General features: G+C 50.9%; 2 protein-coding genes and 2 pseudogenes across 4 annotated transcripts; 1 reads left to right on the top strand and 3 right to left on the bottom strand.

Moving 5' to 3' along the window:
- Positions 1-393: 393 nt before the first annotated feature.
- SLC25A30 (solute carrier family 25 member 30) lies at positions 394-18,638 on the bottom strand. 3 transcript variants are annotated; one of them, XM_016143852.2, is made up of 10 exons: positions 18,561-18,638; positions 14,503-14,623; positions 13,140-13,287; positions 10,386-10,480; positions 9,468-9,553; positions 7,811-7,906; positions 6,737-6,861; positions 5,172-5,310; positions 3,772-3,852; positions 394-2,858 (listed from the first exon to the last, which is right to left on the bottom strand). In XM_016143852.2, exons 2-10 carry the CDS (start codon positions 14,570-14,572, stop codon positions 2,817-2,819), a joined length of 882 nt encoding a protein of 293 aa, XP_015999338.2. In that variant the 5' UTR covers positions 14,573-14,623; positions 18,561-18,638; the 3' UTR covers positions 394-2,816. The 3 variants fall into 3 exon arrangements, with proteins under 3 accessions (XP_015999338.2, XP_015999337.2, XP_015999339.2); XM_016143851.2 differs by having other exon boundaries at positions 18,517-18,600; XM_016143853.2 differs by lacking the exon at positions 18,561-18,638 and adding an exon at positions 14,178-14,330 and having other exon boundaries at positions 14,503-15,486.
- Positions 7,490-7,608, bottom strand: LOC118609884 (annotated as a pseudogene).
- On the bottom strand, positions 15,786-15,904 carry LOC118609787 (annotated as a pseudogene).
- Positions 17,996-18,874, top strand: LOC118609317 (translation initiation factor IF-2-like). Its single transcript, XM_036228326.1, has one exon. The coding sequence runs from the start codon at positions 17,996-17,998 to the stop codon at positions 18,872-18,874; it is 879 nt and encodes a 292-aa protein (XP_036084219.1).
- Positions 18,875-25,497: the final 6,623 nt, after the last annotated feature.

Below are 25,497 nucleotides of genomic sequence, written 5' to 3'. Positions count from 1 at the left end.
ATGTTTGCCTTTCACCCGCTGGTTATTTCACGCCGATCAGAGGCATCTCTGCCTGGTCCCCGGTTCACCGAGGACCCCGGCTCCCGCCTCGAGCCAACACCAAAGGCTGGGAGGGGGACGGGGGACTTCAGGGCCTGATGGCACCACACTGGTATTCTCGACCCAGCCCATGAAGCGAACTCACTGGCAGCTGCTGAGCTGCGGAATACGTCACGTAATGGGGGGTCACACAGACGTCCGGGCGATTAGCAAGATGACCCCAGCAGCTCCCCCGCGCAGAACAGAAGTGTCTGCGGCCACCTTCGCAGCTGCCATTTCTACTCCAGCCTTCTCCACTCGTCGGAGCTCGTCTTTGTTCACATGTTTCTACTTATTTGAAATAACCACAACTCATTTTTACAATTATATATTACTCCGGTTTATTAAATAGTGAAATAAAGTTTGTGCCACATGTTTCGACAATGTTTAAAGAGCTCGAAATATAAAGGCTTATGAAAACTTTACGGCTTTTATATAATATAAACTATTTCAGTGCAAGAATAAATACGAGGAACAGGAAGCGTTTTTTACATCACAGATCAGCAACATTTAGCATCAATGATCACACAGATCCATAAGCAAACAAACAAACAAACAAAAAAAAACCATCTTTTTTCATTTTACTTATAAAAGCTAAAAATTCTTTCGCCACATTTAAGCAATACCCAAGGGGACCAGGGGACTTATAGCCACAGCCCTGAAAACAAGACAACCAAATCTCCCAAGTCTTTCGGTTCCTTCTTGGTTAGAAGCTTCAGCAATAGCATCGACTCTTTCAGAAAGCAGGAAAAACAAAGAGCCTAAGAGCCAGTTCTGTGCAGTGTTTGAATCTACACTGAAGAAATACTGTATTTTTGTCTCTAAAACGTGCTTAAGTTTTAGAGTGAGGTTTGAATCTCCTTTCATTCTGCATGAACATGTACGTAATTTTAATAGATACAATGAATTTCGCATGACATTTACTCGTAGACAGTATATGTGCACTTAAAAAATAAAACGTTTTCTATATTAAAAAATCAAGGGTGGTTCATAGAAAGTCATCCTTTAAACTCAAAGAACTCAAAGGTGGAAGCCTTTCTACAGAGAGCCCTGACCACGTCCATGGAATGTATTGAAAGAAGGAAAAAAATCTCGTCATAAGACGAGGTCCCTACCAGGAGTGAGGCCCAAATGAGCTTGGCTGTCCACAGTCGCATGGAGGGCCAGCCAGGGCACCGGGACTTCCCGCTTGTCTCTAAGACTTTGACACCTACTGGCCACTCGCCCCTCCTCTTTCTTCCTTCTCTTTGTAATGGCGTCTGAGCTCTTACTTTTGGGGGGGGGGGGAAGTGTCCCTTCTATTGTGCTTCAAGTCAGGAAGCAGCCCAGGGGCTGGACAAGTCCCCAGCACATCCTGCAGAAGCCCCACCCTGGAGGCCAGGCTGCCACGCCCCCCGAAGGCCCCCACCCCACCCTTCACCCATCCGTGAGTATCCAGAGTTCTCCAAGGGAAGAAGGGAAGGTACTCAAGCCCACATGTTCCCTTTCCTGGGGCTGTCTTCTAGAAGTGTCAAGTTCCCGGGACTCGCAGAGTCACTTCTACTTTGGAAAGAATAAGGTAAAGACGAGAAAGGAGAGAAAGAATGATTTCTCTTGTGTTGAGAAGATATGATACACCTCTTATCAGAACCCAGATAAACAGGTGCAGGACCAAAGAAATCGCTTGTGAAATTTCATGCGCGTCTCTCCCGTCCAAACTAATTAGGAAGTCCGAGACGGAATATTTTGACAAACGTGACTCAAACAAAAGTAAAAACTGGGAAATCTGGAAAAATCAACTCTGAGACAGAGGCGACACTTTGCTGCCGGATGCTGTCACACCTGACCCGACTCCCGGCCCCACTCAGAACCACGACGGGTGGCCCCGGAGCAGGGACTCCGTCCCGCGTCCACGGACTGCCCGCCCCGAGATCACAGCTGCGGGGCGGCGCCAGCCACGCACCTTCCTAAAGTCAAGCAGTAGCAACGCCTGCTTCTTCACCGGCCCCGCCGCGCCCTTAGGTGTTGCCATCCACGCCGACGGACTGGGAGGTAAACTTCGCTGAACGTTGGAGAGCGAACCGCGCGTGACCTTCGGAAGCCACGCTGCCCGGAACGCCTCCCGCCAACTCAGACCCCGGGGGTCACACTGGCGTGAGTTTAGACCTAACTCTGTCCCAGTTCCTCGCAAAGGTCAGGTCTTCAGAAGCTTCACGTCACCTCCTGTCAGTGAGAGACGCCCCCGGAAGAGGAGCCGCGAAGTGCTGCGACATTCTCCCGCATGTCTGTCCCTGCGGCGGGGGAGGCCAGGTCTCCGCGTGGCGTGCGAGACGGCAAACCGTCCCGGGGCCCCGCCTGCGGCCCGCGAGCTGGGCGCCTGAGGCGCCTGTCCCCGAGCAGAGCCCTGTGCAGCCCTCGGCCCCGCAGGTTGTCTCGGCCGGAGGCGTGCGCTGGAGGCGTGCGTCCGCGTCCCCTGCGCCGTCGAAGGTCGCCGACGCTCAGGACTGGAGCTTGCCCGGCGCGGTTTACGCCACCCAACGCTCCACGCGGGGTGTCCTCGCGGGGTGTCCTTGCAGGGTGTCCTCGCGGGGCGTCCCGCACAGCCTCATCCCTGGGTCCCAGCTCAGGAGCCGGGGGGGCCGGGGGAAGCCAAGCGGCGAGCAGCAGCGAGGAGGAGCAGCGTGACTTGGGGAAGCTTCGCTGTGGGGACTGAGTGCTGGCGGGGGGGGGGCCGAGGGGGTGCATGCAGCTGGGACTGGTCACAAATCCAGCTTCTTCAACTGCTCGTATGTCACAAAGAACTAAAGGCATCAGTTAAGGCTGACAAAGAAAACGTCATCTCCACTCCGACGCATAAAAACAGACCCACGAAGAGACCCCTGGCTAACAAATACGTCTGGGCAGGCCACACGCCGTGAGCGGGACAGAGCAACAGGGGCTCCAGCCTGACCGCCCCAGAAGATCGCCCCGCGACCCCTCCCGAGGGCAGGCAGCCGGGGGCAGGAGCACGGCTGAGATACAGGGCCCCGGCTCGGCTCTGACACATGCTGGGCTCTGGGACAGCGCCCGCGCACCCGGCTCCTGCAGCACCGCTGGGCTGGGAAGACTACAGGACGGTGCATTCTGTGTGACAAACACAGCAAGCCCGGGGGAGCTGCCCTCAAGGGTGTCCGCAGGGCAGGCTCCCATGGGAGGGAGGGACAGGGAGGGGGACGAGGGGATGGTGAAACCGACACCCCACCTTGTCATTTCAGCTGCCACCTCCCCCTACCTGCCACTTTGGCAGACAGGAAATAGCGCTGCTCAGCCAAATAATTCTAGAGCGCATTACCGTTTCTCCTTAGGCACTCTCTACAACAAAGGTTCTAGAACACTGCTGCCAAACCACACCCTTCCGGGGGTGGCTGGGGATAGAAAGTCAACCCTGCCTCTCTCCGAAATCATAAACACTCCCATCCTTTAGAGCAACACCTAAAGGTTTTTATTGCTACCACTACCTTTTAATGAGGTGTTACATCATTAAACCAAGATTCACAGTGCCTAGCCCAGACTTCGTACCTCCTGAAAAAGAAACTGAATAGTTATTTCCTCAATCAGAGGAACTTCTAAGAATAAAAACCTACTTCTAAATTATCTAACAACACGGGAGTTTATATGAAGAACATCCTTTTTAGCTACACCTTTTTTCAAATCCACTGCAACCGAAGAGGATACAATGATATTCCAGGGACCAAGTCTCAACCAATTCGGCCAAAATCCTTTGTAAAGAGCAAAAAACCCTTCATTCTTCCATGTCTATAATAAAAAAAGGGAAAAGTTAGTTTCTGACTTTCCAATTATGTCAAATGCATTAATAATAGTATCTCAACTGATCTGTTTTTCTTAAAAAATAAAATCCTGTTTGGAAGGGCTAAGAAATCATTGCCCTCTGCCCCCTTCCGACCACAGTGTGGGCGAAGACTAAGGCTCCACGCCAAACCACCTGACGCCTGAACCAGACAAACAGCAGCCGGATGAATAAGAAAGGAGATCTGATTCCAGCCGGGCTCCTTCGTCTGTCTCCTCGACGTTCGGCCCTCACAGCTCGGAAGGAAAGAAGCGGAGAGGTGGCGGTGAAGATGTCATTCAGAGCGCCACCGTGTCCCGCTGTTGGACGGCCAAACATGAGCATCTCTGCTTCGTCACGGCAACACCTGAGGTCTGGGCTGCGTCGGCAGCGGGCTGGAAAGGGGGCGCCACGCGAGTGGTCCCTGATCTCTGGCCGCTGACAGCCTAGTGGGGGGACAGCCGCAAACTCTGTCCGCTCGTGAACAGCAGGGCCGGTGCCTTATACCGAGAATCACCGTGAGACCGGTGTGCCGTCTGGATGAAGGCTACTCGCTCCAGGTCGACGCGACGAGAAGGAAGGAGACACACACTACTGCGATCACAGAGGCCAGGGCTGCTTTCTCGCCCCTCCCGGCAGAGCAGAGGCACAAAGAAGACGAGCTTCCGCTTCTGAAAACGCATCTCGATTTTGTATTTATAGAAATGAGCCCCGGGCGGCAAAAGCTGTGTCCCAGCTCAGGGCCATAGAGCGTCACTCATCGTATTTATAATTGTTACTTCTCAGGTTTAATAAGTAAGCGATATATAATACATAAATATATATATATTTTATATATATATATATTTATGTATATACACACACACACATACGTACATACATATATAGGGCAGTTTCACTGATTGAAGCAACCCACAGAATGCTAAAGATTAAGTAAAACAAATTTGCTTACCTCACAATAATGTCCCTTGTTACTATTAATTATTCTAACAAGGCTAATCGCATCATTCCAGGCTCTACACTGCTCCGTAGGCGTTTCTCAATTCTTTTTACAACAACCCTACGATGTAGGTGCTATGCCTGTCTCATTTTGCTTATGAGGAAACTGAAGTCTACAGTCTGTACCTTGACCAAAATCACACAATTACAAGTGACAGATCCGCAGGTCTGTCTTGCTCTAAATCCAGGGTTTTTAAATCAGGATGAGAAGCTCGTAGAGGGGCAACACGGAAGCCGATGAGCTACGCGAGGGGTTCGCAGCCCTGTGCAGACGGACGTGTGTTCTCACCTGTAGCAAGCAATCCAGGGTCCCCGTGTAGCCCGCGCACCCGCCGTCGCGAAGGACTCTCTGATTCATCATACGCGTCCTCACGACATCGACGGGGTTGGAGGCCAGGGCCCCCGCCAGGCCGCACGTGAAGCTGGCGCTGTGAAGAAGCAGCCGTTGGAGAAACACCAAGCTCACCGCCGCCACTCGGGGGGCGGAAAACAGACCGCGCGAGTGACATGCGACAAGATGGGATGTGTCGGCGCTGAGGCCCACGTCCACGCGGCCGCACAGACTTCGACGCCTGCACGGTTCCGCGGCGTATGAGTGCCAGCCCCGGCGGGGACGGCCTTGGAGGTTCCGGGACGTTGAAGAACCAGAGAAACACGAAGGAACGGCCTGAGCCTGAGCTACCGCGTGCGCTCGCCTGCGGGCGGACCTTGGGGCATGTCGGCCACATCGTGACCGTGTCTTCATCAAGGTCAGAGGAGAGGCTTTCTCTCCGCAGTGCCCACCAGGGTCTCAGGTTCCACGAAACCTCCGGTCCCACGAGACGGGCCGCAGACCACACTTGAGATCAGAACCTCGGAACAGCACTAACGCTCTGGGCCAGATCGTCCTTTGCGTGGAGGCCTGTCCCATCGTAAGGTGCCTCCCAGCTCCCGCGCCCTGACTCGGGAGATGCCAACAGCACACCCCCCTGGTCAGAAAGGGAATCATCTCCAGAAATCTCCAAGGATCCCAGAGAGGGGCAAAAACGCCCTCAGTGGATTGAACTATGATGCATCCACACTAATCTACAGCTATTAAAAATAAATTGTCTGTGTGTGTGTTTGTGTGTGTGTGTGTGTGTGTGTGTGTAGATATATAATCGAATTTTAAAAAGCGAAAAAGACAGTACTGCATGGTATCACACAGGGAATCTAAAAAACCAGAAGCTGGTCAAACTCATAGAAGCAAAAAGCGGAGAAGCGGCTGCCAGGGGCCGGGGGCGGGTGCGATCGGGAGGCCGGTAAAGGGTCCGCTCTCCAGCGTGAGAGGGATCAGGTCTGACGATCTGACATACGGCATGTCACTGCGGTTGGTGACATCGCGTGGAATTACCGAAATCCGCTGAGAGCAGAACCTAAATGTTTCCACACACACAGCAAGACGGTGAGGTGACAGGGGTGTTAATTAACTTGATGGGGGCCCTTTCGAGACATGTATGTATATCAAATCGTCATGTTGTACACTTTAAACGTCTTTCAATTTTACTTATCAACGACACCTCAATAATGCTGAAACAATGAAAATAATCAAAATCAAAAGTAGGGAATACGAACCACGATCTTCTTTGTGTAATAAAGGACACGTGATATACTTTCGCAGACTTATTTGCACATGCATAGAAAACACCTGGAAGGTGCTTATCAAACAGGTGACAATGACTTACTTTGTCCTGGTTTACGTCTGCACTGCAACTTTTCAAATATGAGAATATAACGTTTTTGTAACGAGCTTCAAAATTCCTACAAATATGTAGCAAATTTCCACCCTGAACTCATGTCTACCCAAAATAGTAATTTAAAAAGCCATCGACATACAGGAAGTGAGTGTACACAGTGTCTCCCATCAGGCCCGAGAGAATCAGATGCTTCTTGGTGAGGTCATAGGCCGGCAGCTCCACGCCGACGACAATCGCGGCCCTCTGAGCGGTGAGGGACACGCCCTGCATAAAAATATTAGTAACCAAGATTCAGATCTCTCTCCAAAGAACACGCCTTGCAGCTGTGCAGAGGTCCAACCCCACAAACCATGGCCAGTTTCCACGTTCCTACTGGGAGGTGGAAATACAGGGGGACATGGCAGAAAAGACCAGCGTGCAAGAAGTCAGACGCTCCGAAGTCGAATTCTGATTCTGTCACCAACGGTGCGACCCTGGCCACACCCTGGCCGGAACGAGTCCCCTCTCAGAGCCTCCAGCTCCCTCAGACTCATCCGCATAGAGAGGATGGCGCCAGATGACCCGTAGGGTCTGTCCTGTGAACCGACGTGTCACTGGAATAATGAACAGCCCTCTATACCATGCCTGACTGTAACGGTCTTCACTTAAGAGTCATGAAAGCATATCGATCAAAAAAAGCCAACGTCACTGAGACCTAGAAACCTTTCTCCATAAGAATTCAAAAAATAAAAAGCAAAGAAACAAACAAAAAAGCCCTCAACCTTCACAGAACTTTCTTTTTTAATTTATTTATTATTTCTATTTTTATTTTTTTAAGGTGAGGCAACCCTTGGTTGACCTCACAAAGAGCAAGGACCTTGTCAGCTTGCAATCTCTTATTTTTTATTTTTCACGCCTTCAGCACCTAGTCTTCCTAGGTGGTCTCCCATCCGAGTACTGACCAGGCCCGACCCTGCTTAGCTTCCGAGATCAGACGGGATCAGGCGTGTTCAGGATGGCATGGCCGTAAACAGAACTTCTTATATATGAATTATTCAAAACGACGTTCGGGTCACGACGTAGTCCTTGTGTTTCCATTTTACGGATAAGGAAATTAAGGAAGAAGACACCTTCGAGGGCAGTGTCTTTCTCCTTCCCTGACCCCGTCGCGCCGTTGGGATGAAATAAAGTGGTGGAAATGGGGAAAACGGGTTCGGGCCGGGGCCGCGCTTACCTTCCACAGCCCTCTCGCGCCCTCCTGCTGGTAGATGTCCACGAAGCTGCCTAGCATCCCGCCCGGGACCGCGCTGCTCTGCGCCTGCATCCGTATCTAGAGGTCGTTTTAGAGACTAGCGTGAGAAGGAGACCAGCGCATCTCTCCCCAAATGCAGAGTCCTGGAAATCGTCCTGGAAATCTGTTGTTTAATAACCATTTTTAAAAAGCTGTAACTATTACTATGATGCTAGTTTAAAGTACCCTCCATCTAGCCGCTCTTTACAAGTGTCAAAATGAAATTAATTTTTTTTTTTTTTAAATAGATTTTTGAAAAGGAAGGAAAACGGCCTATTCCCCTACAGGCTGCTGAGCAGGAAAGAGAACGCAACGAGGACCCTGAAGGTCTGAGCCGCCGGGAGCACCCCATGCACCTGGCGGCGCCGAGCACGGACGAGCATGTTCCTCTCACCGGTCACACCAAGACACTGTTATTCCGACCAGCTGAGCCAAAAGGGGTGCGGGCGAGTGGGCCGCGGGACGGCCGCGGGATGCCCGCCACACTCTGTTACCCTTGACCTCACAGATGAACTTCACAACAGCCATGGAATTCACATGACCGAGATTCCAGCATAAAAGCAAGTGTTGGATGTAGCTCTCTGCATTTTTAAGAATGAAAAAACTCTCTTACTAAAATATTGGTACCTTATTTTGGTTCGGGGAGCAAATACGTTACCTCTAACTTCTTAAAGAGGACTGTTATTGCCACACTGACGTGGGAAAATAAACCAAAATACAGGAACCGCCTTTCGGTAGCCTTGATATACATTTTAGAGATTAATCGTACGGATAAGCGATCTTGCCCCGAGAAAGGGTAAAATTATGGCTACGACGCCTTCACGCACGTGGTGCCTTCCTGCGCAGAACTGCGGTGAACGCCACAGGCTGCTGTGCAAAATTCTGACGCTGGTCAGAACCTCCTGTGAGACCGGAGGCTGAGGGCGGGGTCCCTGTCCTACTCATTTTTGGATTCTAAATGCCAAAAGGACACCAACTAGGACAAGGCAGAAACACGGTGAGTTCTGGTTAAATAACGGGGGGACGAAGAAAAAGAAAGAGGGAGATGTGAGAGGAGTCAAAAGTAACTCACGCCTGACTTTTCTGTTACTTAGCTCATTGATCCCCCTGCCTTAATCTGGAAAAGATTTAAGAAGGCTGTATTCCCGGCATTGTCAACAAGGTCGCCTGACCTGTCACGTCTAACTCTGGAAAGTAAATATTTCCGATTGTAGTTCCTGAAATTGAATGGATGACATATGCGTTCAGAAACGGGCGTCAGCAAGCAGACTTCTGTAAAACCTGAAGCCCATCTGTTTTTAATGAACCAGTAAGGGAGATCCTCAATGAAAAATAAAGTTCGAATGCAGCCAAGCCTAAATGGTTTTTTTCTGCGTAATCACCCAAAACCTCATCTCTAAAATAAGCTCTACTTCTGAGCTCATCTGTATTAGTGGCAAATCCACCCATTGGATATTTATGCTAGAGTCCTCACGGCACTTAAATTATAAACAGATTCACACACACCGAGCATGTGACGTTTGCAGATTTTCATCACCTGCACATTGTTCTAGTCAGAAAATGTGGGGTGTGCCTGGAGGATACAGGGAACACCACTTACCTTCAAAACGTCAGTTGGATTAGCGATGGCCGACGACAGGACCCCCGAGAGGATTCCGCAGAACACGTTGATCAGAAGGGTCTCGTCTGTAAACAGAGACGTATCACTCGATTTTTCACATACACAGAGCGCCTCGGGTAACTCAGGAACAGGTGTAAGTCATTCGCCTACATTTTCCTCTTAAGAAAATGAAGAAATGCATGCCTCGTGAATGAAGCAATTTTAAAGAATTAGGAATTTTGCTGCCTAAAGGGATTCCGCTTCACAAAACTTCTTGCCATCTAAAAAGGAACGGAGATCGTCACGCAAAGTAGTCATCATGGACCACTGCGTGTGTGAATGCTGACCCTGCAGCAACTAAGATGACGTGGGCCTGGGAGGAGGATGGAAAGGCTGTAGGCTGACGTGGAGATGGCGTTTCCAAGCTCATCGGACATATTTAATCTGAAGCATCTTCGCTCGTGTTCACAGCGCTCACATGACAGCTGGCTGGTGCTCGTCCCCTTGTAAAAAAAGATCAAGTTCTACGGGTTGAAACAAAGTCGCAGAGCCCACCAGCGACACAGCACGAGAACTCGGCTCTTAACCCTGAGAAAGGTATTCACTGCTCTCCTCAAGTATCGGCGGCGATTCCTCTGACTTCAGAAAATTTTAAGTTGGCTGAACTACAATGACACATCCTCTAGTCTAGGCATTTTAGAGATGAGGATGGCTGATTAAAATGTTTGCACCTGTTAACTGTCACTCCACCAAACTCAGCGGATAACTGACCTGCTTCACGCAGAATTAAAGTAAACTTGACACCGGAGTTCTCGGCAGCCGCGGGAAAGTCACGAAGAAGTTGAAGAAACTCTGACGCAAAGCCACTTGAATAAGACCCCTTTCCTGTCCCCAAGTGGAGAAGGGGCCCCTGCTCACCTTCCGGGCGTGCCACGAACGCCCGCTTCAGGCTCTGGTAAGTGCCGATCTTGATGGTGCCGTAGGAGGCCTGGCGCAGGGTCGCGGGCGCGATCCTGGCGGAGCGCACGAGGGGACAGAAGAAGGTCCAGAGTCACTTAAAACGCTCCAGCAGCCCCACGCGGAGAGCCACGGCCACACGTCTGCCTCCCCCCCATAACCGAACTGCACCGAGACGGGTTTCTTCAAATTAACACAATCCAGCGAAAATGGAGCGTTTCAAAATACATGTGGGTATTACACGGAAAGGATATAAACACGTGAGCAATCGTCAGCTCACACGGGGACGCTCGGCCCCCCTCCATGCATTCTCAGTGAGAGCCCAGGACAACGGTGGGCGGGTCTACTTGTCCACTCGCGGGACAAGGAATCGACTCTCCTCCCTCAGCACCGGCGGCCGGTGAGGTCGGCCTCCGGAAGCTTCTACCGTTTCTGCCTGCTCTCTGGCGCTCACCTGTCCCTCCCCCGGCCCGTCCAGTTACCCTCTCTCCCACCCATCACCCTCCCTGGCCCCAGGTCCACCCGGTGGCATTCACACGTCCCCACTCTCCTTCTGCACCTCGCACTTCCTTCTCGAATTGCAAGCCGGCTCCCTGCGCCGCCTCCCTCGGAACAGGTGGCCGACCGACCTCTCTGCTGCTGAACCAAACGACGCCGTTCCACGAGCAGCTCCCACGACACCGCGCGGCAGCTGCCACCGTCCACTGTCCCACCTGCAGCTGCCCCCCCCCCCCGCCCCGAGCGGCCGCCACACGCCCTCGCCCGCCTCTGCCGCTGTCCCGGGTGCGCTCGTCGCGCCCGGGGCTCTGACTGCTGTCTAAACACCGATGGCTCCTAATGCACGTTTCCCACACGGATCCGAAGATACCTCCCCAGGCACCTCCAGATACCTTCCCGGCCCCTGCTCCCGGTCTGCCGACCCGCACTGACCTGGGCACCGGCCCTGTCCTCACGACCCCCTCTCCGCCCGCCTCCTGGGCCAGGGCACGGAGGCCCCATCTCCACGCCGGCCGCAACCAGAACTCGGCACGTCTCCTCCCGCCGCACAGCCCCCGCGCACACCGGGCCAAGTGACGGGTCCGTCCGGCCCTGAGCGGCCTTGTAGGCTGTCCCTCCCCTCCACCAAGGCAACACCTCAGGCCAGACCCTCGCCACGGCTGCTTCCCGCGGGAGGGCCTGGTGCCATGCTCGCTCTCCCCGGCACGTCAGCCCCGCTGGTGGCTCCCGTCACCCCAGGCACAGAAGGAGCCGCGCTGGGCGGAGCAGGCGGAGGCGTCGGTGAATCAGAGAAGCGTCCCTAACTCAGCTGCCATCATTGTAAGCGAACGGACGTGGGAAGATGGAATCCCGGGGCTTTATGTGCAATTTCTCAAACGTAAGGTACTGACTCAGCTGACAAACAAACTCCTTCGGGGACTGGCTGGGGGGGAGGGCCGTGCGGCGCCCGTCCGGGGTCTGTGGTGAACGGGACGGAATCAGGGTGCTTCGCGTGGCCCGCGGCTGTCCGCGTCCCAGCCCCGTTCCCGCTCCAGCGCCACCGCTTGCCAGCCGCCAACTCCCACGCTGTACTCACGCTGCCTCACTCAGTTTCTAGAACGCTCCATGCTCTCTTGCACATACCATGGTTCTGTACGAACACAGTTCCTCTCCAACTTCACCTGCCTAACTCTTCTTGATCCTTCAAGGCCAGAGCCGGTGTCCCCTGGATGGAGCAGCCTTCCTGGAACCCCCCGCCCCACCCCCCAGCCCGGGGACTCGGCACTCAGCACCCCTACACACGCACCCCCCCGGCTCAGTGGGTGCTGCTGGCCTGGCTCTCCTAGCTCCTTCTCACCCTTCTCTGTTCCGCTCTGTGCCCTGCGAGGCGGGGTTTATGGACCAAATCAGCCACTCCCCCTGCCAGCTGACTTTCAGGCTGACTTCCAGGTGGATCCGGCCACGGGAGGATGGGAGGGAGGGAGGGAGGGGAGCAGCAGAGGGAGGTCCTCCTCTCCCTGCACCACCTGCACTACTGCAGCATTCTTCCGTCCTTCCGTCCTTCCGTCCTTCCGTCCTTCCCTCGACGGCCACTGCTGGCTCCTTCCGGGCCAAGCTGAGGCTCTGCTAAATTATTCCCGTCCTTAGGTTGGTAACAATTTCTCACTTTGCTGGTTTCTAAATACCTCGATATCCTTCGTTTGTTCCCTTACCCCTTAAGTAGCCCCTTTATTAATCTCTCTTCACTGAAATCACCCAGATGAGCTGTGTCCTGCAGGGCCTCTGACCAACACAGACAGGGAGGGCCCTGTTGCACTCACGTTCCTATATAGTGCCAACAGCACACAGCTCGTTAAACAATGGATTAAAGAAACTGGTTCACTGCAACTCTTAGCCAGAGAGAACGCTACGCCCTTTCCATTGGAGCATAAACCCTGGTAATTCAGAACAGCCAGGGAAGGGCCATTTTCGAACTGAAAAACTAAAGTACAGGATGTTTTTAAAACCAAATGTAATTTTACACTATTATCTGTATTTGAATATTAAAGAAACGGTTTCACCACAACATTCGCTACATAAAACGCACATATAGAAAATAAAATTGCCATGAAAAATGAAAACTCCACCATGCTACCTGCTCTTTTCAAATACACTGGAAACTTTCACTTTTTTCCTACGAACTCTCAGTGTGCAGTCTACTCGTCTGAAAGGTCAGCCGCGGGATGCGAAGTCACTCACCCAGAATACAAAGCTTTCAGGCCTTCTTCTCTGCCTATCCTCACCAACGCGTGCAACATTCCCCGGTACCTAATTTCTTTAAAGTTTGCATCGTTCGTCTGGCCTTGGATCTGGAGCCGTGTCTTCGTCAAATCAATTGGAAATGTGCCTTAAAATTTTAAAGAGAGAAATATTTAACTTAATGAAAAGAAATTCCACTAAACAAAGTCTACACAGTGACATATCACTGATGAGACATTTAGACCACAATGTAAACTAAGAAACGATTAAGAATGACAGATACTTTTTGATCTTTTTTCTATTAAAAAAAAATTAGGAACCAAAATATTAAAAAAAAAAAAAAAGGCATAAATACATTTTCCTTTCTTTACATTCTTACTTATGTTCCCTCTCATTCTACAGAGGATTTGAGAAAACTGCATGGCTGTAGAAAGTAGATATCGGTGGAATGATTGACAACCAGAAAATACATTTTAAAATAAGTTATTTTTTTTACATCTGTGAAGCCTAAAATTGGGTTCGATATGAATGAAGAGAGATAAGTTTCTAAGGAGTTTCTCAGTTTGTTCTATAGTCTGAAGTAAATCTGTTAATGTAGGTAAAATGTTTAATACAGAGCCTAACAGTCCACTCAAATGTATCAAACTCACACTCGGCAAGCGTGACCCGCTGTGTCTGTGGGAGAGCCCACCCACACAGGGAAACGGGGTGGGTGGTTCATGCGCCTCAAGCCCTGGGCCTCAGCGGCTCCTCGGGTTGGCCTGTCCCAGGCCAGCAGTGCCTGACCCTGGCAGCAAATGAAGTGTCCCGCCCAGCACCTGGCACTCGCAGCTGCTCAGTCAATATTTGTAGAATGAATGATTCCGGGTGATAAACAAAGGAATAAACGGGATCTGGTGTGGACCTCGACAGGGGAGGAAGTCACAGGACGTGCGTCAAGTGCACATCAAAAAGTGACTGCATAAAGACGGCCCATCGAATCGGGCTCGGAGAAGACCTTGGAGCATCTCCAACTTCTCTGCAGCCAAATGCACTCACAGAGGGGCACAGTGGGGAAATGCGCAAGGACGGCTGGGACTGACGTCACCCAAAGACGATCCGCCGGACTTCTGCTTGGGCAACAGGTTCAACGTTCTCCCCGTTACACTCTGAACCCGAACTGCCAATAAGTAGCCAAAACGACTGCCTGTCCTAAAAGCATGCCAAAAGGAGGAGGAAAATCTGAATTCTGGGATTACGGTTTCGTAATATCACACTCTGTGCCGGAACGGCGTTCACGCCAAACAGCGAACCGTGACCTCGGGTGTTACCGGCCGTGACACGCGGCAGGTACCTTGGCCCGACCCCTGCCCGCGCTCCTTACCGCACTCGGCCGTGATGGAGGCCAACCCTCCGTACACGAAGGGCTTCCAGTTGAGGGCTGACATTCTCATCACTGTCCCTTCGCCTGCTTCACAGAAACATGGCCTCCAACGGGCTTTTTCCTGGGCACAAAAGTCAGACGTTTCAAAGTTGGAATTTCTCACATAGGCAGTTTCTTCTTGAAATTTGCATTTCACTTGGAAAACGCTAATCCGACACTATTACCAAACCCCCCAGCAACCATTCCCAACGAGTCTGGGATACGAGTCTTGCCTTAACAGAGAAGCACCCCTATCTACTGAGCCCCAAGTCAGCAACTACTAGTCTCACTTTAGCAGGTGCCTAATTCTCATCGGGCCTTAAGTGACCCAACACACTGATGCCTGGATATGCGTGTGCGAATTCAGTGTACTACAATGGATGCTATTTTCCAGGTAGTCTACTTTCCTCTCAAATCTCTTCTCCAACCTTTGCTGTTTGTCCCCGTCTGAGTGGGTCCCTTCCGGGAGGGACTGAAGCCCTCAGGTGCAGTGGACTGAAAGAATGCTGCCACCCACTGTCACATGGTAAACTTACAATTACTTAAAACCACTGACGCATACTCCTAGCTTACACTCTGTAAAAGGCAGTTCTCGCCTCTCTCCCACGTGAGCAGCTGGGAGCTCGGTGTGAAGGGAAGAGGCGAACTCTGGGGTCAGAGCCACAGCACTTAACGGGAAGAGGGACGTTCCTGTTAACCTCTCGGGTTTCTTCCTTCATCAATATTGTCAACATCATCGTCAACATCATCATCATCATCAGACAGTGCGCATATGAATCTTTTTTTTTCAGAGTATTTTTACTTAGGTGAAATTCACACACTACAAAATAAACCACTTGGGCAAAAACTTACTGTGTAACTTGCTAAGTGGCATTTACTACATTCACAATGTTGTGCAGCGATCACCTTTATCCAGTTCCAAAACATTTCATGGCCCACAAGAACACTGTTCAGCAGTTGCTCCCCATCACCCCACCCCGCCCCGCCCCTTGGCTGTGACTCCACCTGTGAGTCAAGCGTCTGTGAGGAACTCAGGCCTCCTGACCGTAGTCCCTAACCTGGCCGCGGGGCTTCTGAAGCATCCGGACACGGGGGCCCTTCGACAGAAGGGGGACCGCAGGGAACCCCTAGCATCTGTGTCGTTACTGAAAATCAGTGATCAAGTAGATGATGGCCAGGTCACACCTTGGAAATCTTACCAACTCGTTTTAAGTAGTTAAGTAATTTTCTTTCTTTTTTTTTTATTTCTGCAGCACCTGGTCTTCCTAGGTGGTCTCCCATCCAAGTACTAACCAGGTCTGACCCTGCTTAGCTTCTGAGATTAGACGAGATAGGTCATGTTCAGGGTAGCATGGCCGTAGACAAAGTTAATTTTTGGAGATGACAATACTGTTTGTTCTTCCTTTTATTCATTTTATTTAGTAGTATTTTTTTTTTTTTGCTACAGTGAATCTATGTGTGTCTATGTATATACACATAGACACACACACAAATATATGCAAAAGATGGCAGCAAAAATTTATGGGAAATGGGATTGTGCTAATCTCTAAAAACAAAACATTTTTTGAAGACTATACTGTCACATGACTTCATGCCATCTCACTGATTAACTTCCTGGTTTCCTGCCACTATTTTTGGGGTTTTTTTTTTTTTTTTTTTGCTAGATTAGTTCTAGTGAGAGTTGGCTTTTTCTTCTGTTGGTGTTGATATTAAGTTTTTAGTTAGATTACAGATGAATGGGTTGCATTCATCTGTAACTACTCAGCTGGAGCCCGAGTTTGTCACGGGATTGCCTCCCGCATGCTCGAAGTCACGTCGCACGGAGCAACACACGCAGTTCCCACTCAGGTGTTCCGCCACAAACGAGTGTGCACTCCCGCATCCCTGGTTAAACTTTAAGAAAATATCTTCTATTCAATTACAATTTTTAAAAATTAGCTAGGAAGACGGTAAAAAAGCGTTTGGCTCCTTCTCCTTTCCTTTCCAAACACTGACTCGATCCCTGAGCAGGTAAGACTACTGCGCTCCCCGGCTTAATGTTTACTGAATCAAAGGACAGCTCGGCTTAAACCACAACCAGAGAAGCATGAGCAGTGGGTCAAATATCCAAACAAGAAGCGGTTCTAGCAATGACTAAAATTTCCAGTAACCCATCCCGACCAGAGCCGGCTGGGACAGGGCTTCGGCTTCTCTTTGGCTGAAATCTGCTCGGCACATTAAACTTTTCGTTTTCGAGCTCTCCTGGGAGGGTTCTGCCTCGCACACAGCTCTGCTGACATGCCGGGAATGACGGGCCAACAGAGTCAGGGAGACTGATGCGTCCTCAGCAATCACTACTGTCTGTCCGGGCTGCATCTCAGCCCGAGAGCCAGGGAAGGGATTACGACTTGGCAAAAATTCCAGCGTCAGGTGTAGCCATGGTCGGATCACTTCCCTCTCCGAACTTCTCCTGAGGTGAACCCTCAACCAGACTAAAACCCAGTCACCACTTCCCTGGGCTGCCTTCGGACCAGAGCATTACTAACAGCTGTCATCATTGAATACGTTACCTTTTCCGCTTAAAGGATTTTATTTAATCCTGACAACGCTTTGAAACAGGTATCATTACCCACATTTCACAACTGAAGAAATACAGCCTGGGAGGAAAAGTGACTTTCCCCCAGTCACATGACAACGAAGTGCTCAAACTAGGGTCTCTATGAAGGAACATACGCGCTTTCTTCCACATACTACAAAGCCAAATGCTGGTTTTCAAAGACTGTAAAAAATTATTGGCAGATGGGAGGGTAGGGAATTCTGAACATGCAGAATAAATGTAAGATTTTTCTGCAGGATAAATGCAAAGCTCTATTTTTTAAAGTGTTTACTGAGTGCAAATGTCTATACAGTTTAAGGATCCCGAAGGGTTCTCCCTACACCGAGGAAATATGCTAAGTATGACGCTCTCCCGAGGCGCTTTCTCCCTTCCTTATTTGTGCAGCTGCAAAGAGAGGTAATTAAATACAGTAATTGCTACTGGAACTTCTGAAGGCTTTCCAAGTTTTTCTCACATAATTAATTCTGGGTAAATTTTTCACTTTTACTGGAGTTCCCGTTTCAGTGTGCAGTCTTCAGCTGTAATCACAGTCTAGATCTTTCTGTGTGCTCCCGTATCTTTGTTCCCCCCAGTTCTGCCTTTCAGGGACTTTTCCATTGTGAGGTTTAAAAGGAATCTTGGAAATCATCTCATGCCGCACGAATTTACTGAGCCCAGGGTCACGACACTTGGCAGCCGCAAAGCCGAGACCGAAAGTCATGCCTTTCGACCCTTCTCACTGCCTGGGGATGAATCGAGGCTCTGCGGGCGCTCCCGACCTTGCTTTGCTGTTCTTGGGCGGAAACGATAACGCTCAGCATTGCAACACCTTTTCGTGAAATTATTTACTCCGAGAAAGGCGCTAAAATCCCGAGCTACATGAACTTCCCGAGCAAAGGGATTCGGCCCGTCCTCGCGCACGGGCGCCCAGCTGGCGAGCGCCGGGGGCCGTTCGAAGCTCAGCGGGCCCGGTGCCCGCGCGCGAGCCCGCCGGGCCGAGGGGTGCGCAGGCGGGCGGAGCAGCGGCCTGGCTCGGACCTCGGCGACGCTGCAGGAGCCGCACGCGGCCAGAGCGGCGGGCCCAGGCCCCGCACCCCGCGCCCCGCGAGCCGGGCCCGGCCCGAGGACCGCGGAGCAGAGGCAGCCCGCGCGCGCCCCGCCCGCCGCGGCTCCGCGGACCCGCAGCCCCAGCCGCAGCCCGGAGCACCCAGCCGCAGCCCGGAGCACCCAGAGTCCCAGCCCGGAGCACCCAGAGTCCCAGCCCGGAGCACCCAGAGCCCCGGGGCAGCACCGGCCGGCCGCGCGCCGCGGGGAGGGAAGGATGGACGGGCCGGAAAGGGGCCGACCCGAGGAGGGCGCCGAGCTGCCGGCGCGCCACGGCCGGGCAGGCAAGAACTTACCCGACGGCGGCGGCGGCCCCGCACCTGCACCCGCCAGGCCCTACCTGCTGCCGGGAGCCCGCAGCTGCGCCGAAGCCGGAACGGAGCCGGTGGGCGGCGCGGGTGGCCCGGAGGCCCGCGCGGCCCCGCCCACCGCCTCGACTCCCATTGGCCGCTCCCGATCCGGCCCCACCCACCGGCTCGACTCCCATTGGCCGCCCCCGACCCGGCCCCGCCCACGGCGCCGGCTGCGAGCCGGCTGCTGGGGCGCGCCGCGTGGGACCCTTGCGAGGACTCCCTGCCCCCAGCGGTGGGAGGCGCGCTGGCCGCCTTCTGCCGAGGCCTCTGCGTTCAATCCGGGGGTGAAAGTGAAACTTAGCAAGTACTGAGAGCCACGAAAAAGGAGTCTTCGCAGGGTGCTGATTCTCTTTGGCCACTGAACCTCCACTGTCAGAACTTGCACTGTTTTTAAAATTTATATTTTTCAATTACAGTTGACGTTCATATGTCATATAGCATAGTGGTTAGTGTATAGCACAGTGGTTAGACATTTATATAACTTATGAGTGACACCCCTGCTAAGTCTAGTACCCACCTGGCACTACACATGGTTATTATATTTTTGACTACGTTCCTTATGCCTTTGCTTCACTTCCCCGCGACTTTTCCGTAACTACCAACTTGTTCTTCTTAATCTCTTCCTGTTATCACCCATTCCCCCCAATTGCCCCTCCCATCTGGCAACCAAGATAAAGAGTATGTTCTCTTTATCTCTGAATCTGTTCCTGTTTTTGCTTGATCATTTATTTTGTTCTTCAGCTTCTACACATAAGCGAAATCATATGGCATTTGTCTTTCTCTGTCTGACTTATTTCACTTAGCATAATACCCTCTAGGTCCACCCATGTTGTCACAAGGGGCAAGATTTCTTTCGTTTTCAGGACTGAGCAATATTCCATTGTGTATATGTACCAGATCTTCTTTACCCAACTGTATATCGATAGATACTTAGGTTGTTTCCATATGTTGGCTACATGAATAATGCTGCAGTGAACATAAAGGTGCATATATCTTCTCGAATCAGTGTTTTGAGTTTCTCCAGATAAATACCCAGAAGTGGGATTGCTGGATCCTATGGTGGTTCCATTTTTAATTTTTTGAGGAAACTCCACGCTGTTTTCCATAATGGCTGCACCCATCTTGCATTTCCTTTTTCCTTTTTTTTTTTTTTAAAGCTTTTTAGTTTGAAAATTTACAAACCAACCCAAGAGTTGAAAAATAGTACTGTGACTAGTATATCCTTCCTTGAATGTTAACATTTCACGTTTGCCTTCTCTCTCATGATATAGGCTTTTTCCCCCTAAACCACTGGAAAATTGCAAATAACGCTGTTTCACCCCTAAGTACCTCACCATTATCACATGCAAGAAATTTAATACCATTTCAGCCATATCATCCAGTACACCATCTATATTTAAATGTCCTTTATGTTGCAAAATGTCATAAATACACACCTTTTTTTTAAATTCAGGATCTCTCCGAGAGTCATTTGTTGCATTTGATTTCACGCTTCTTTACAGAAACTCCTCTAGTTACTACTCTGGTACCGAGACTCTCACTTAAAAAAATAAAAGCTTTCATAACTTTGGCATATTTGAAAAGTCCAGGCCTACCATTTTGTGGACTGTGTCAGTCTGGATTGACCGACTTGTTTCCTCATGACTAGACTCAATCAGGTTAAACTTTTTAGTAAGAGAAGTAGAAGGCGATGTCGTGTACTTCCACAGGGAGGCACGGTTTTGTCCCATTACCCATGATGCCGTGTTTGATCACTTGGTCAAGGTGTGGTCCGGCAGATCTCCCACAGAGACACCTGCCTCTCTCCCTCTGCAGCAGGGAACATCCGCAGTGATCGGCCGAAACTAGTATTTTCGCCCGGCGGGAGTAGCGCGCACTGGCGAGCACGTGCCGCACCAGCTGGAAAGGAATTGTCTAACTCTGTCATTCCCTTCTATGTTTATTAGGGGTCGTTCTTCGTCCAAAGAAGAGCGCCCTCCCTCTCGTCCTCCTTTCCTCTCTCTTTTCTCCTCATCCTCGTCCCCTTCACGACTCCCTTCCCCTCTCCTCCTTCCTGAATGAGGGCGTGGACTCCTAGATTCTTTTTAATTCAGTTATTATAATCAAATACCATTATTACTCTGGGTGCTTAAATCGCCCATATTTGGCCCGTGGACGCCCCCTGCCTGGTTCCTTTGTCCTCACATACATCCTTTCGGTCTTTGAGTACTGCCTTGCTTGATGACCCAAGGCCTTCTAGCTCCCACTGCGCGTTCGAGAAGCCCCAGTTCCTTTTAGTAGGAAGCGGCCTTACAAAATTAGATCCGAGTGCTTGCTGTGCCCATTACTCCTGGGGGAGCATTTCTCACGGGCCCTTTCAGTGAACGAAACACATAGATACTCACACTGACCTGGATAAACAACAGCCACCGGTACCTCCTTCAGCCACTGCATGTAAATCGTAAGTTCATACCGATGCCTCCAATGGGAAACCCAGCAACGCAGGGTTTATCCTAACCGTCCTCCTTCCGTATTTGCATCTTCCTTCTCCCTCGGTGAAAACCCCATTCCATGTCAGCAGCAACGGATTTTTCCTACCGTGCACGCAAAGCAGTCGAGACTTACACCCTAGGATCTCCACCAGCGACAAACCTTCTGTGTTCGAGATATCTTTGCAGCGCTTCTTGTCTTCGTGATATGTGGGGGGAGGAAGAAACTTTCTTCCACCCTCAGGGTTCTTTGGGCTGGTGTAATAGACATGAGACAGGTCGGCAAGAGAAAATGGCCAAATTCAACTACATATGTGTGTATGAGAACCACACATCTGTGAGTGTCAGAGACCCCACCCGGGGGAGAGACAGAGACCCCCGCATGCACGTGGGAGAGGTTCCAAGTCATGTAAAATGAGGTGAGGTCCACGCGGCATTCTGACCTCTGGCTGAGGTAATGCGCCTTGGGCTTCAGAGCGGGTAAAGGTCATTGCAGGACAAAGAAGCGCAGATGGTAACTGGAAATTTGCCCTGCCCTTTGCATAGGTCATAAAGGTCATCTCTGATAATCTCTTACTAGGGCAAGGTCCCTAATTCCAGTCCTTTTAGGTAGTTAAGTGGGGGGAGGGCAGAAGTTCCTCTTGAGCCCCAAGGATCTTCACTGCCTTTAGCTCAAAACAATCCGCACACCACAGCAGCGCATCTGGGGGTGACTCATTCTGAACCCCACAGGTACAACCTTCTAAGCAGCGTGTGCAGTTAGAGCACTGGGTTCAAAGCTACTTAAATGAATCGGCTTTTCAACGTAATAGTTATTAATTTAGTATAGTTAGATGTATTTTTATTTGCGTCAATTTTAGAGTTTGCTCTTTTCATCCTTTTTATTCAATTTCACTTTCTTGCATGTGTGAAGCAGTCACATGGTTCAAAATAAAATCTCACACACGTTGCAGGCAGAAGAGTCGCACTGCCTTCCTGTCCCCCTTCCCCCTGTACTGTCCCCGCTCACCTCTGGCCATGAACCATTCCCAGTAGTCTCTAGTCGAGTCTTCCATCCTCCCGAAGTAAGAATATATATCTACATATTTGTTAGTTATCTGTTGCTGTATAACTAACTAAGCTTAGCAGCTTCGAGTGACAAACATTTATTACCTTCTGGCTTCTGGGCCAGAAGTCCAGAAGGGCAGGGCAGGTACCTCTGGCAAAGACGCAACCAAGGTGCACTTGAGGCCCCACAGTCATCTCGAGGTTCACTGGGCGGAGGTGGGGAGGACTCGCTCCCTCAGCCTGGCTCCTGGCCTCAGAAGATCCTCTTACAGGCTTGCTCGTGTGGCTGCTGGCGACCTCGGGTCCTGGCTGGCTGTCAGGTGGAAGATCTATTTCCTGGGGCTGCCGTAACAAGTCACCACAAACTGGACAGCTTTAAAAGGACAGGAATTTATTCCCTCACAGTTCTGAGGACCAGAAAGTCTAGAGTCAGGATGTCTGCAGGGCGCTGCCCTCTCTGCGGTGCTGGGGGGACCGACCCTTCCTCGCCCTTCTCCCGGCTGCCAGCAGCGGCCGTCCTCCTCCGCATCCTTGGCTCGCGACGGCGTAACTCCAGATTCTGCCTTCACATGGCATTCTGCCCTCTGCTGCGGCTCTGTGTCCTAATTATAAGGACACCGGCCATTGGATCAGGGCCTACCCTGACCCATCATGACCACATCGGAACTTGATTACATCTGCAATGACCCTATCGCCAAAAAAGGCCACATTCAGAAGACCAAGGTGTGTTAGGACTTCAACGCACATCTTCGGGAGTCGCGCTTCAACCTGCAAGGCTGGAGACGCCAGTTTCTCACACTGCGGCCTCTCCAGCCTCTCCGTAAAACCACTCGTAACGTTGCAGTTTATTTCACCCTACAGAGGGGAGGGGACGGGAGAGAGAGAGAGATTGAGAGAGAGAGAGAGATTCCAAGATGGGAGCCAGTTTTTTTGTAACCTAATTTATGACGACATCCCACTACATTTGCTTTAATTCTATTTGCTAGAAACAAGTCAATAAGTCCAGCCCTCAGGGGCAAAGTTTACACAAGGGCATGAGAAGCAAGAGGCAAGGTTGCTCTCTATCACTATGTATATATATATTTTTTCCTTACCTCTCCTTTCTTACATGAAAGGCAGCATATTTTAATTCCACCTTGCTTTTTTCACATAACAATATATAACATGTTCTGGAAATCACTGCGGAGCAGTTCCCATTCCTATTACCGCACTGTGGTTCTGCATTCTATGAACGGACCCAGGGTGTTTATTCCGCTTCTATGGTGTGATGAGCAGAGTTCTAAGATGGCCCCCGAGAGTCTTGGCCACTAGGGTACACACATCTTCTCCCAGTTATTCAGTCAAACGCTAGTCTAGGTATGGCCTGCCACCACAAGAAACCACTTTCTGCCAATAATAAGAATGAGCCTGGAAGCAAATTCCTCCTCATTAGTTCTCCAGGTACGAACTAAGCCTGGCCATCGTCTTGACATGGCCTTATGATCTTGTGAGCGGAGAACCCAGGACAGCATGCAGACTTCTGATCGACCGAATCGTGCACTAATCAATGGGTGTCGCTTTAAGCTTGCGGTAATGTGTTATGCAGCGATAGAAAACTAGTGCATGTGACATGCAGATTGTTTACCATGTTTTGCTATGACAAATAATGACCCAATGAACAAACGCTTGCATATGCTGTTTTTATTGGAGGAGCTGCAGCTTCAGGGTAAATTCCCAGAAGTGGGATCTCTGGGTCAAAGGGTAAATGCACTCATAGAAAGCCTGCATCTCTTGGCACAAAATGATCCTTTATATGCAATGGTTTATTCAGGCCACAGAAGTGTAATTTCGATGTTATAACTGGGGGAACTGGGGTTCCAGGAGCTCCGTGGCCTCGGCCTCATTCCCTTCTCCTGTTTCTGCAGCTCAGCCCTCAGGTCAGAATTAAACCACCTCCCTTCTACTCCCCGACTGGAACTTTCAGTGAGCCTCTGGAGTTTCGTTCACACACTGGTTTGAAATCAATATAGTCTGGACCCGTTTGAGGCATCACTTGAATCCTGCCATGAAAATCGGTCCGGTCTGCAGCCTGTGGGAAAAGTCACTGGACCGCTGTCCTTTCTGCGCAGGACAAGAACCGTGACTGCTTCCGCCCCTAGTCTTGTCTCCCCGGGTCCTTCCCAGACTCGGGACTTTGGTGCACGTGCACACGAAGGCGCTCGATTTCCCCCTTTGCTACAGATCCTTGAGACACCTAAACTCCGCCACCACCCTGCATGCCACCAGCCCTGCTGACATATACGTAATGCTGGTGATGCACGCACGATGGCCAGTGACTTACATTTAATGTCGTCTATGTAGTGCTTAGTAATACACAATTTCCAGGCTTTTCAGGATAGGGATTCCTTTGTCGTGTAAACTAAACCTTCAAAATGTTCGGAGCCCTATGAAATGGAATACACACTTTCAGCGTCCACCGGGAAAATGCACACCGAACCTGAAGACCCTCTGAATAACCTGGGGTCCCCCCGGGGGTCTAGATCCACAGGCTGGAAATCAGCACCCTAAGGCACGGCAACCCGGTTAGGGACAAGAATAACAAAAAGAAGCGGAAAGACTAGACCGGACACCAGTCTGCCCCCTGCGCAGTGCCGGTCTCCGCCGGACGCGACCGGCTCGTCATCTGCTCTTTGCCATCGGCTCTCGCCCGTACCAGCTTCTTCGTGCGTGTTTTTATCAGACTGCAGGAAACACACTGTCGGGAGCCATTCTGAGACGGGATGGAAGCCACTGCAAGGCACCGAAGAAGTCACGTAGCGAGAAGCCGTAACGCGGCTACCGAGTTTGCTCAAACAATGGTTCTAGGAAACGAGAAGTTGAGTTAGCTTGGTGAGCCTCGTAAACTCACCTGTTACGGTAACAGAAAGTTTTACAACCATGGAGACAGGGTTATGTGTGATCATATGTAATTGGCAAGCATTGTTATAGATGCGTGTGGTGTGCTTTGCTATGGTAATGTGGTGATTGATTACGGTATTCAAAAGTCACATAAAAAGGCTATGCTGAATCAACTCGGGGCTGCGGCTCTGACTGCATGCCCTCCCAGAACGATCTTTTCCGTCTTCTCTTTTTTCCCTTAGGCTTCACCCCCCCTCTTTGAGGTGCTGTTCGATCTCGGCTGGCTGGCTCCGGCAACACGCCCAGGTGACAACGTGGAAGCGGAGATGCGGCTTCCTCCCCGTCTGGCCATGATTTGGTTAGCTTCCTGCCCTCGGTTAACGTTTCTAAGTCCTTAGTTGCAAAATGGAAACAATACTCACCCAGCAGAATGTTAAATGAGGTGACGCGTGCAAAAACACACTTCGGAAAACCTAAGAGCCGCAGAAATAACTCCGAGTGCGCCGTCGTCTGGCCCCACGTCTGGTCGGGA

The sequence above is a fragment of the Rousettus aegyptiacus genome, unplaced genomic scaffold (genome assembly GCF_014176215.1).
Source record: "Rousettus aegyptiacus isolate mRouAeg1 unplaced genomic scaffold, mRouAeg1.p scaffold_m13_p_11, whole genome shotgun sequence".
NCBI lineage: Eukaryota > Metazoa > Chordata > Mammalia > Chiroptera > Pteropodidae > Rousettus > Rousettus aegyptiacus.
This window is presented reverse-complemented; position numbering and strand designations above follow the sequence as displayed.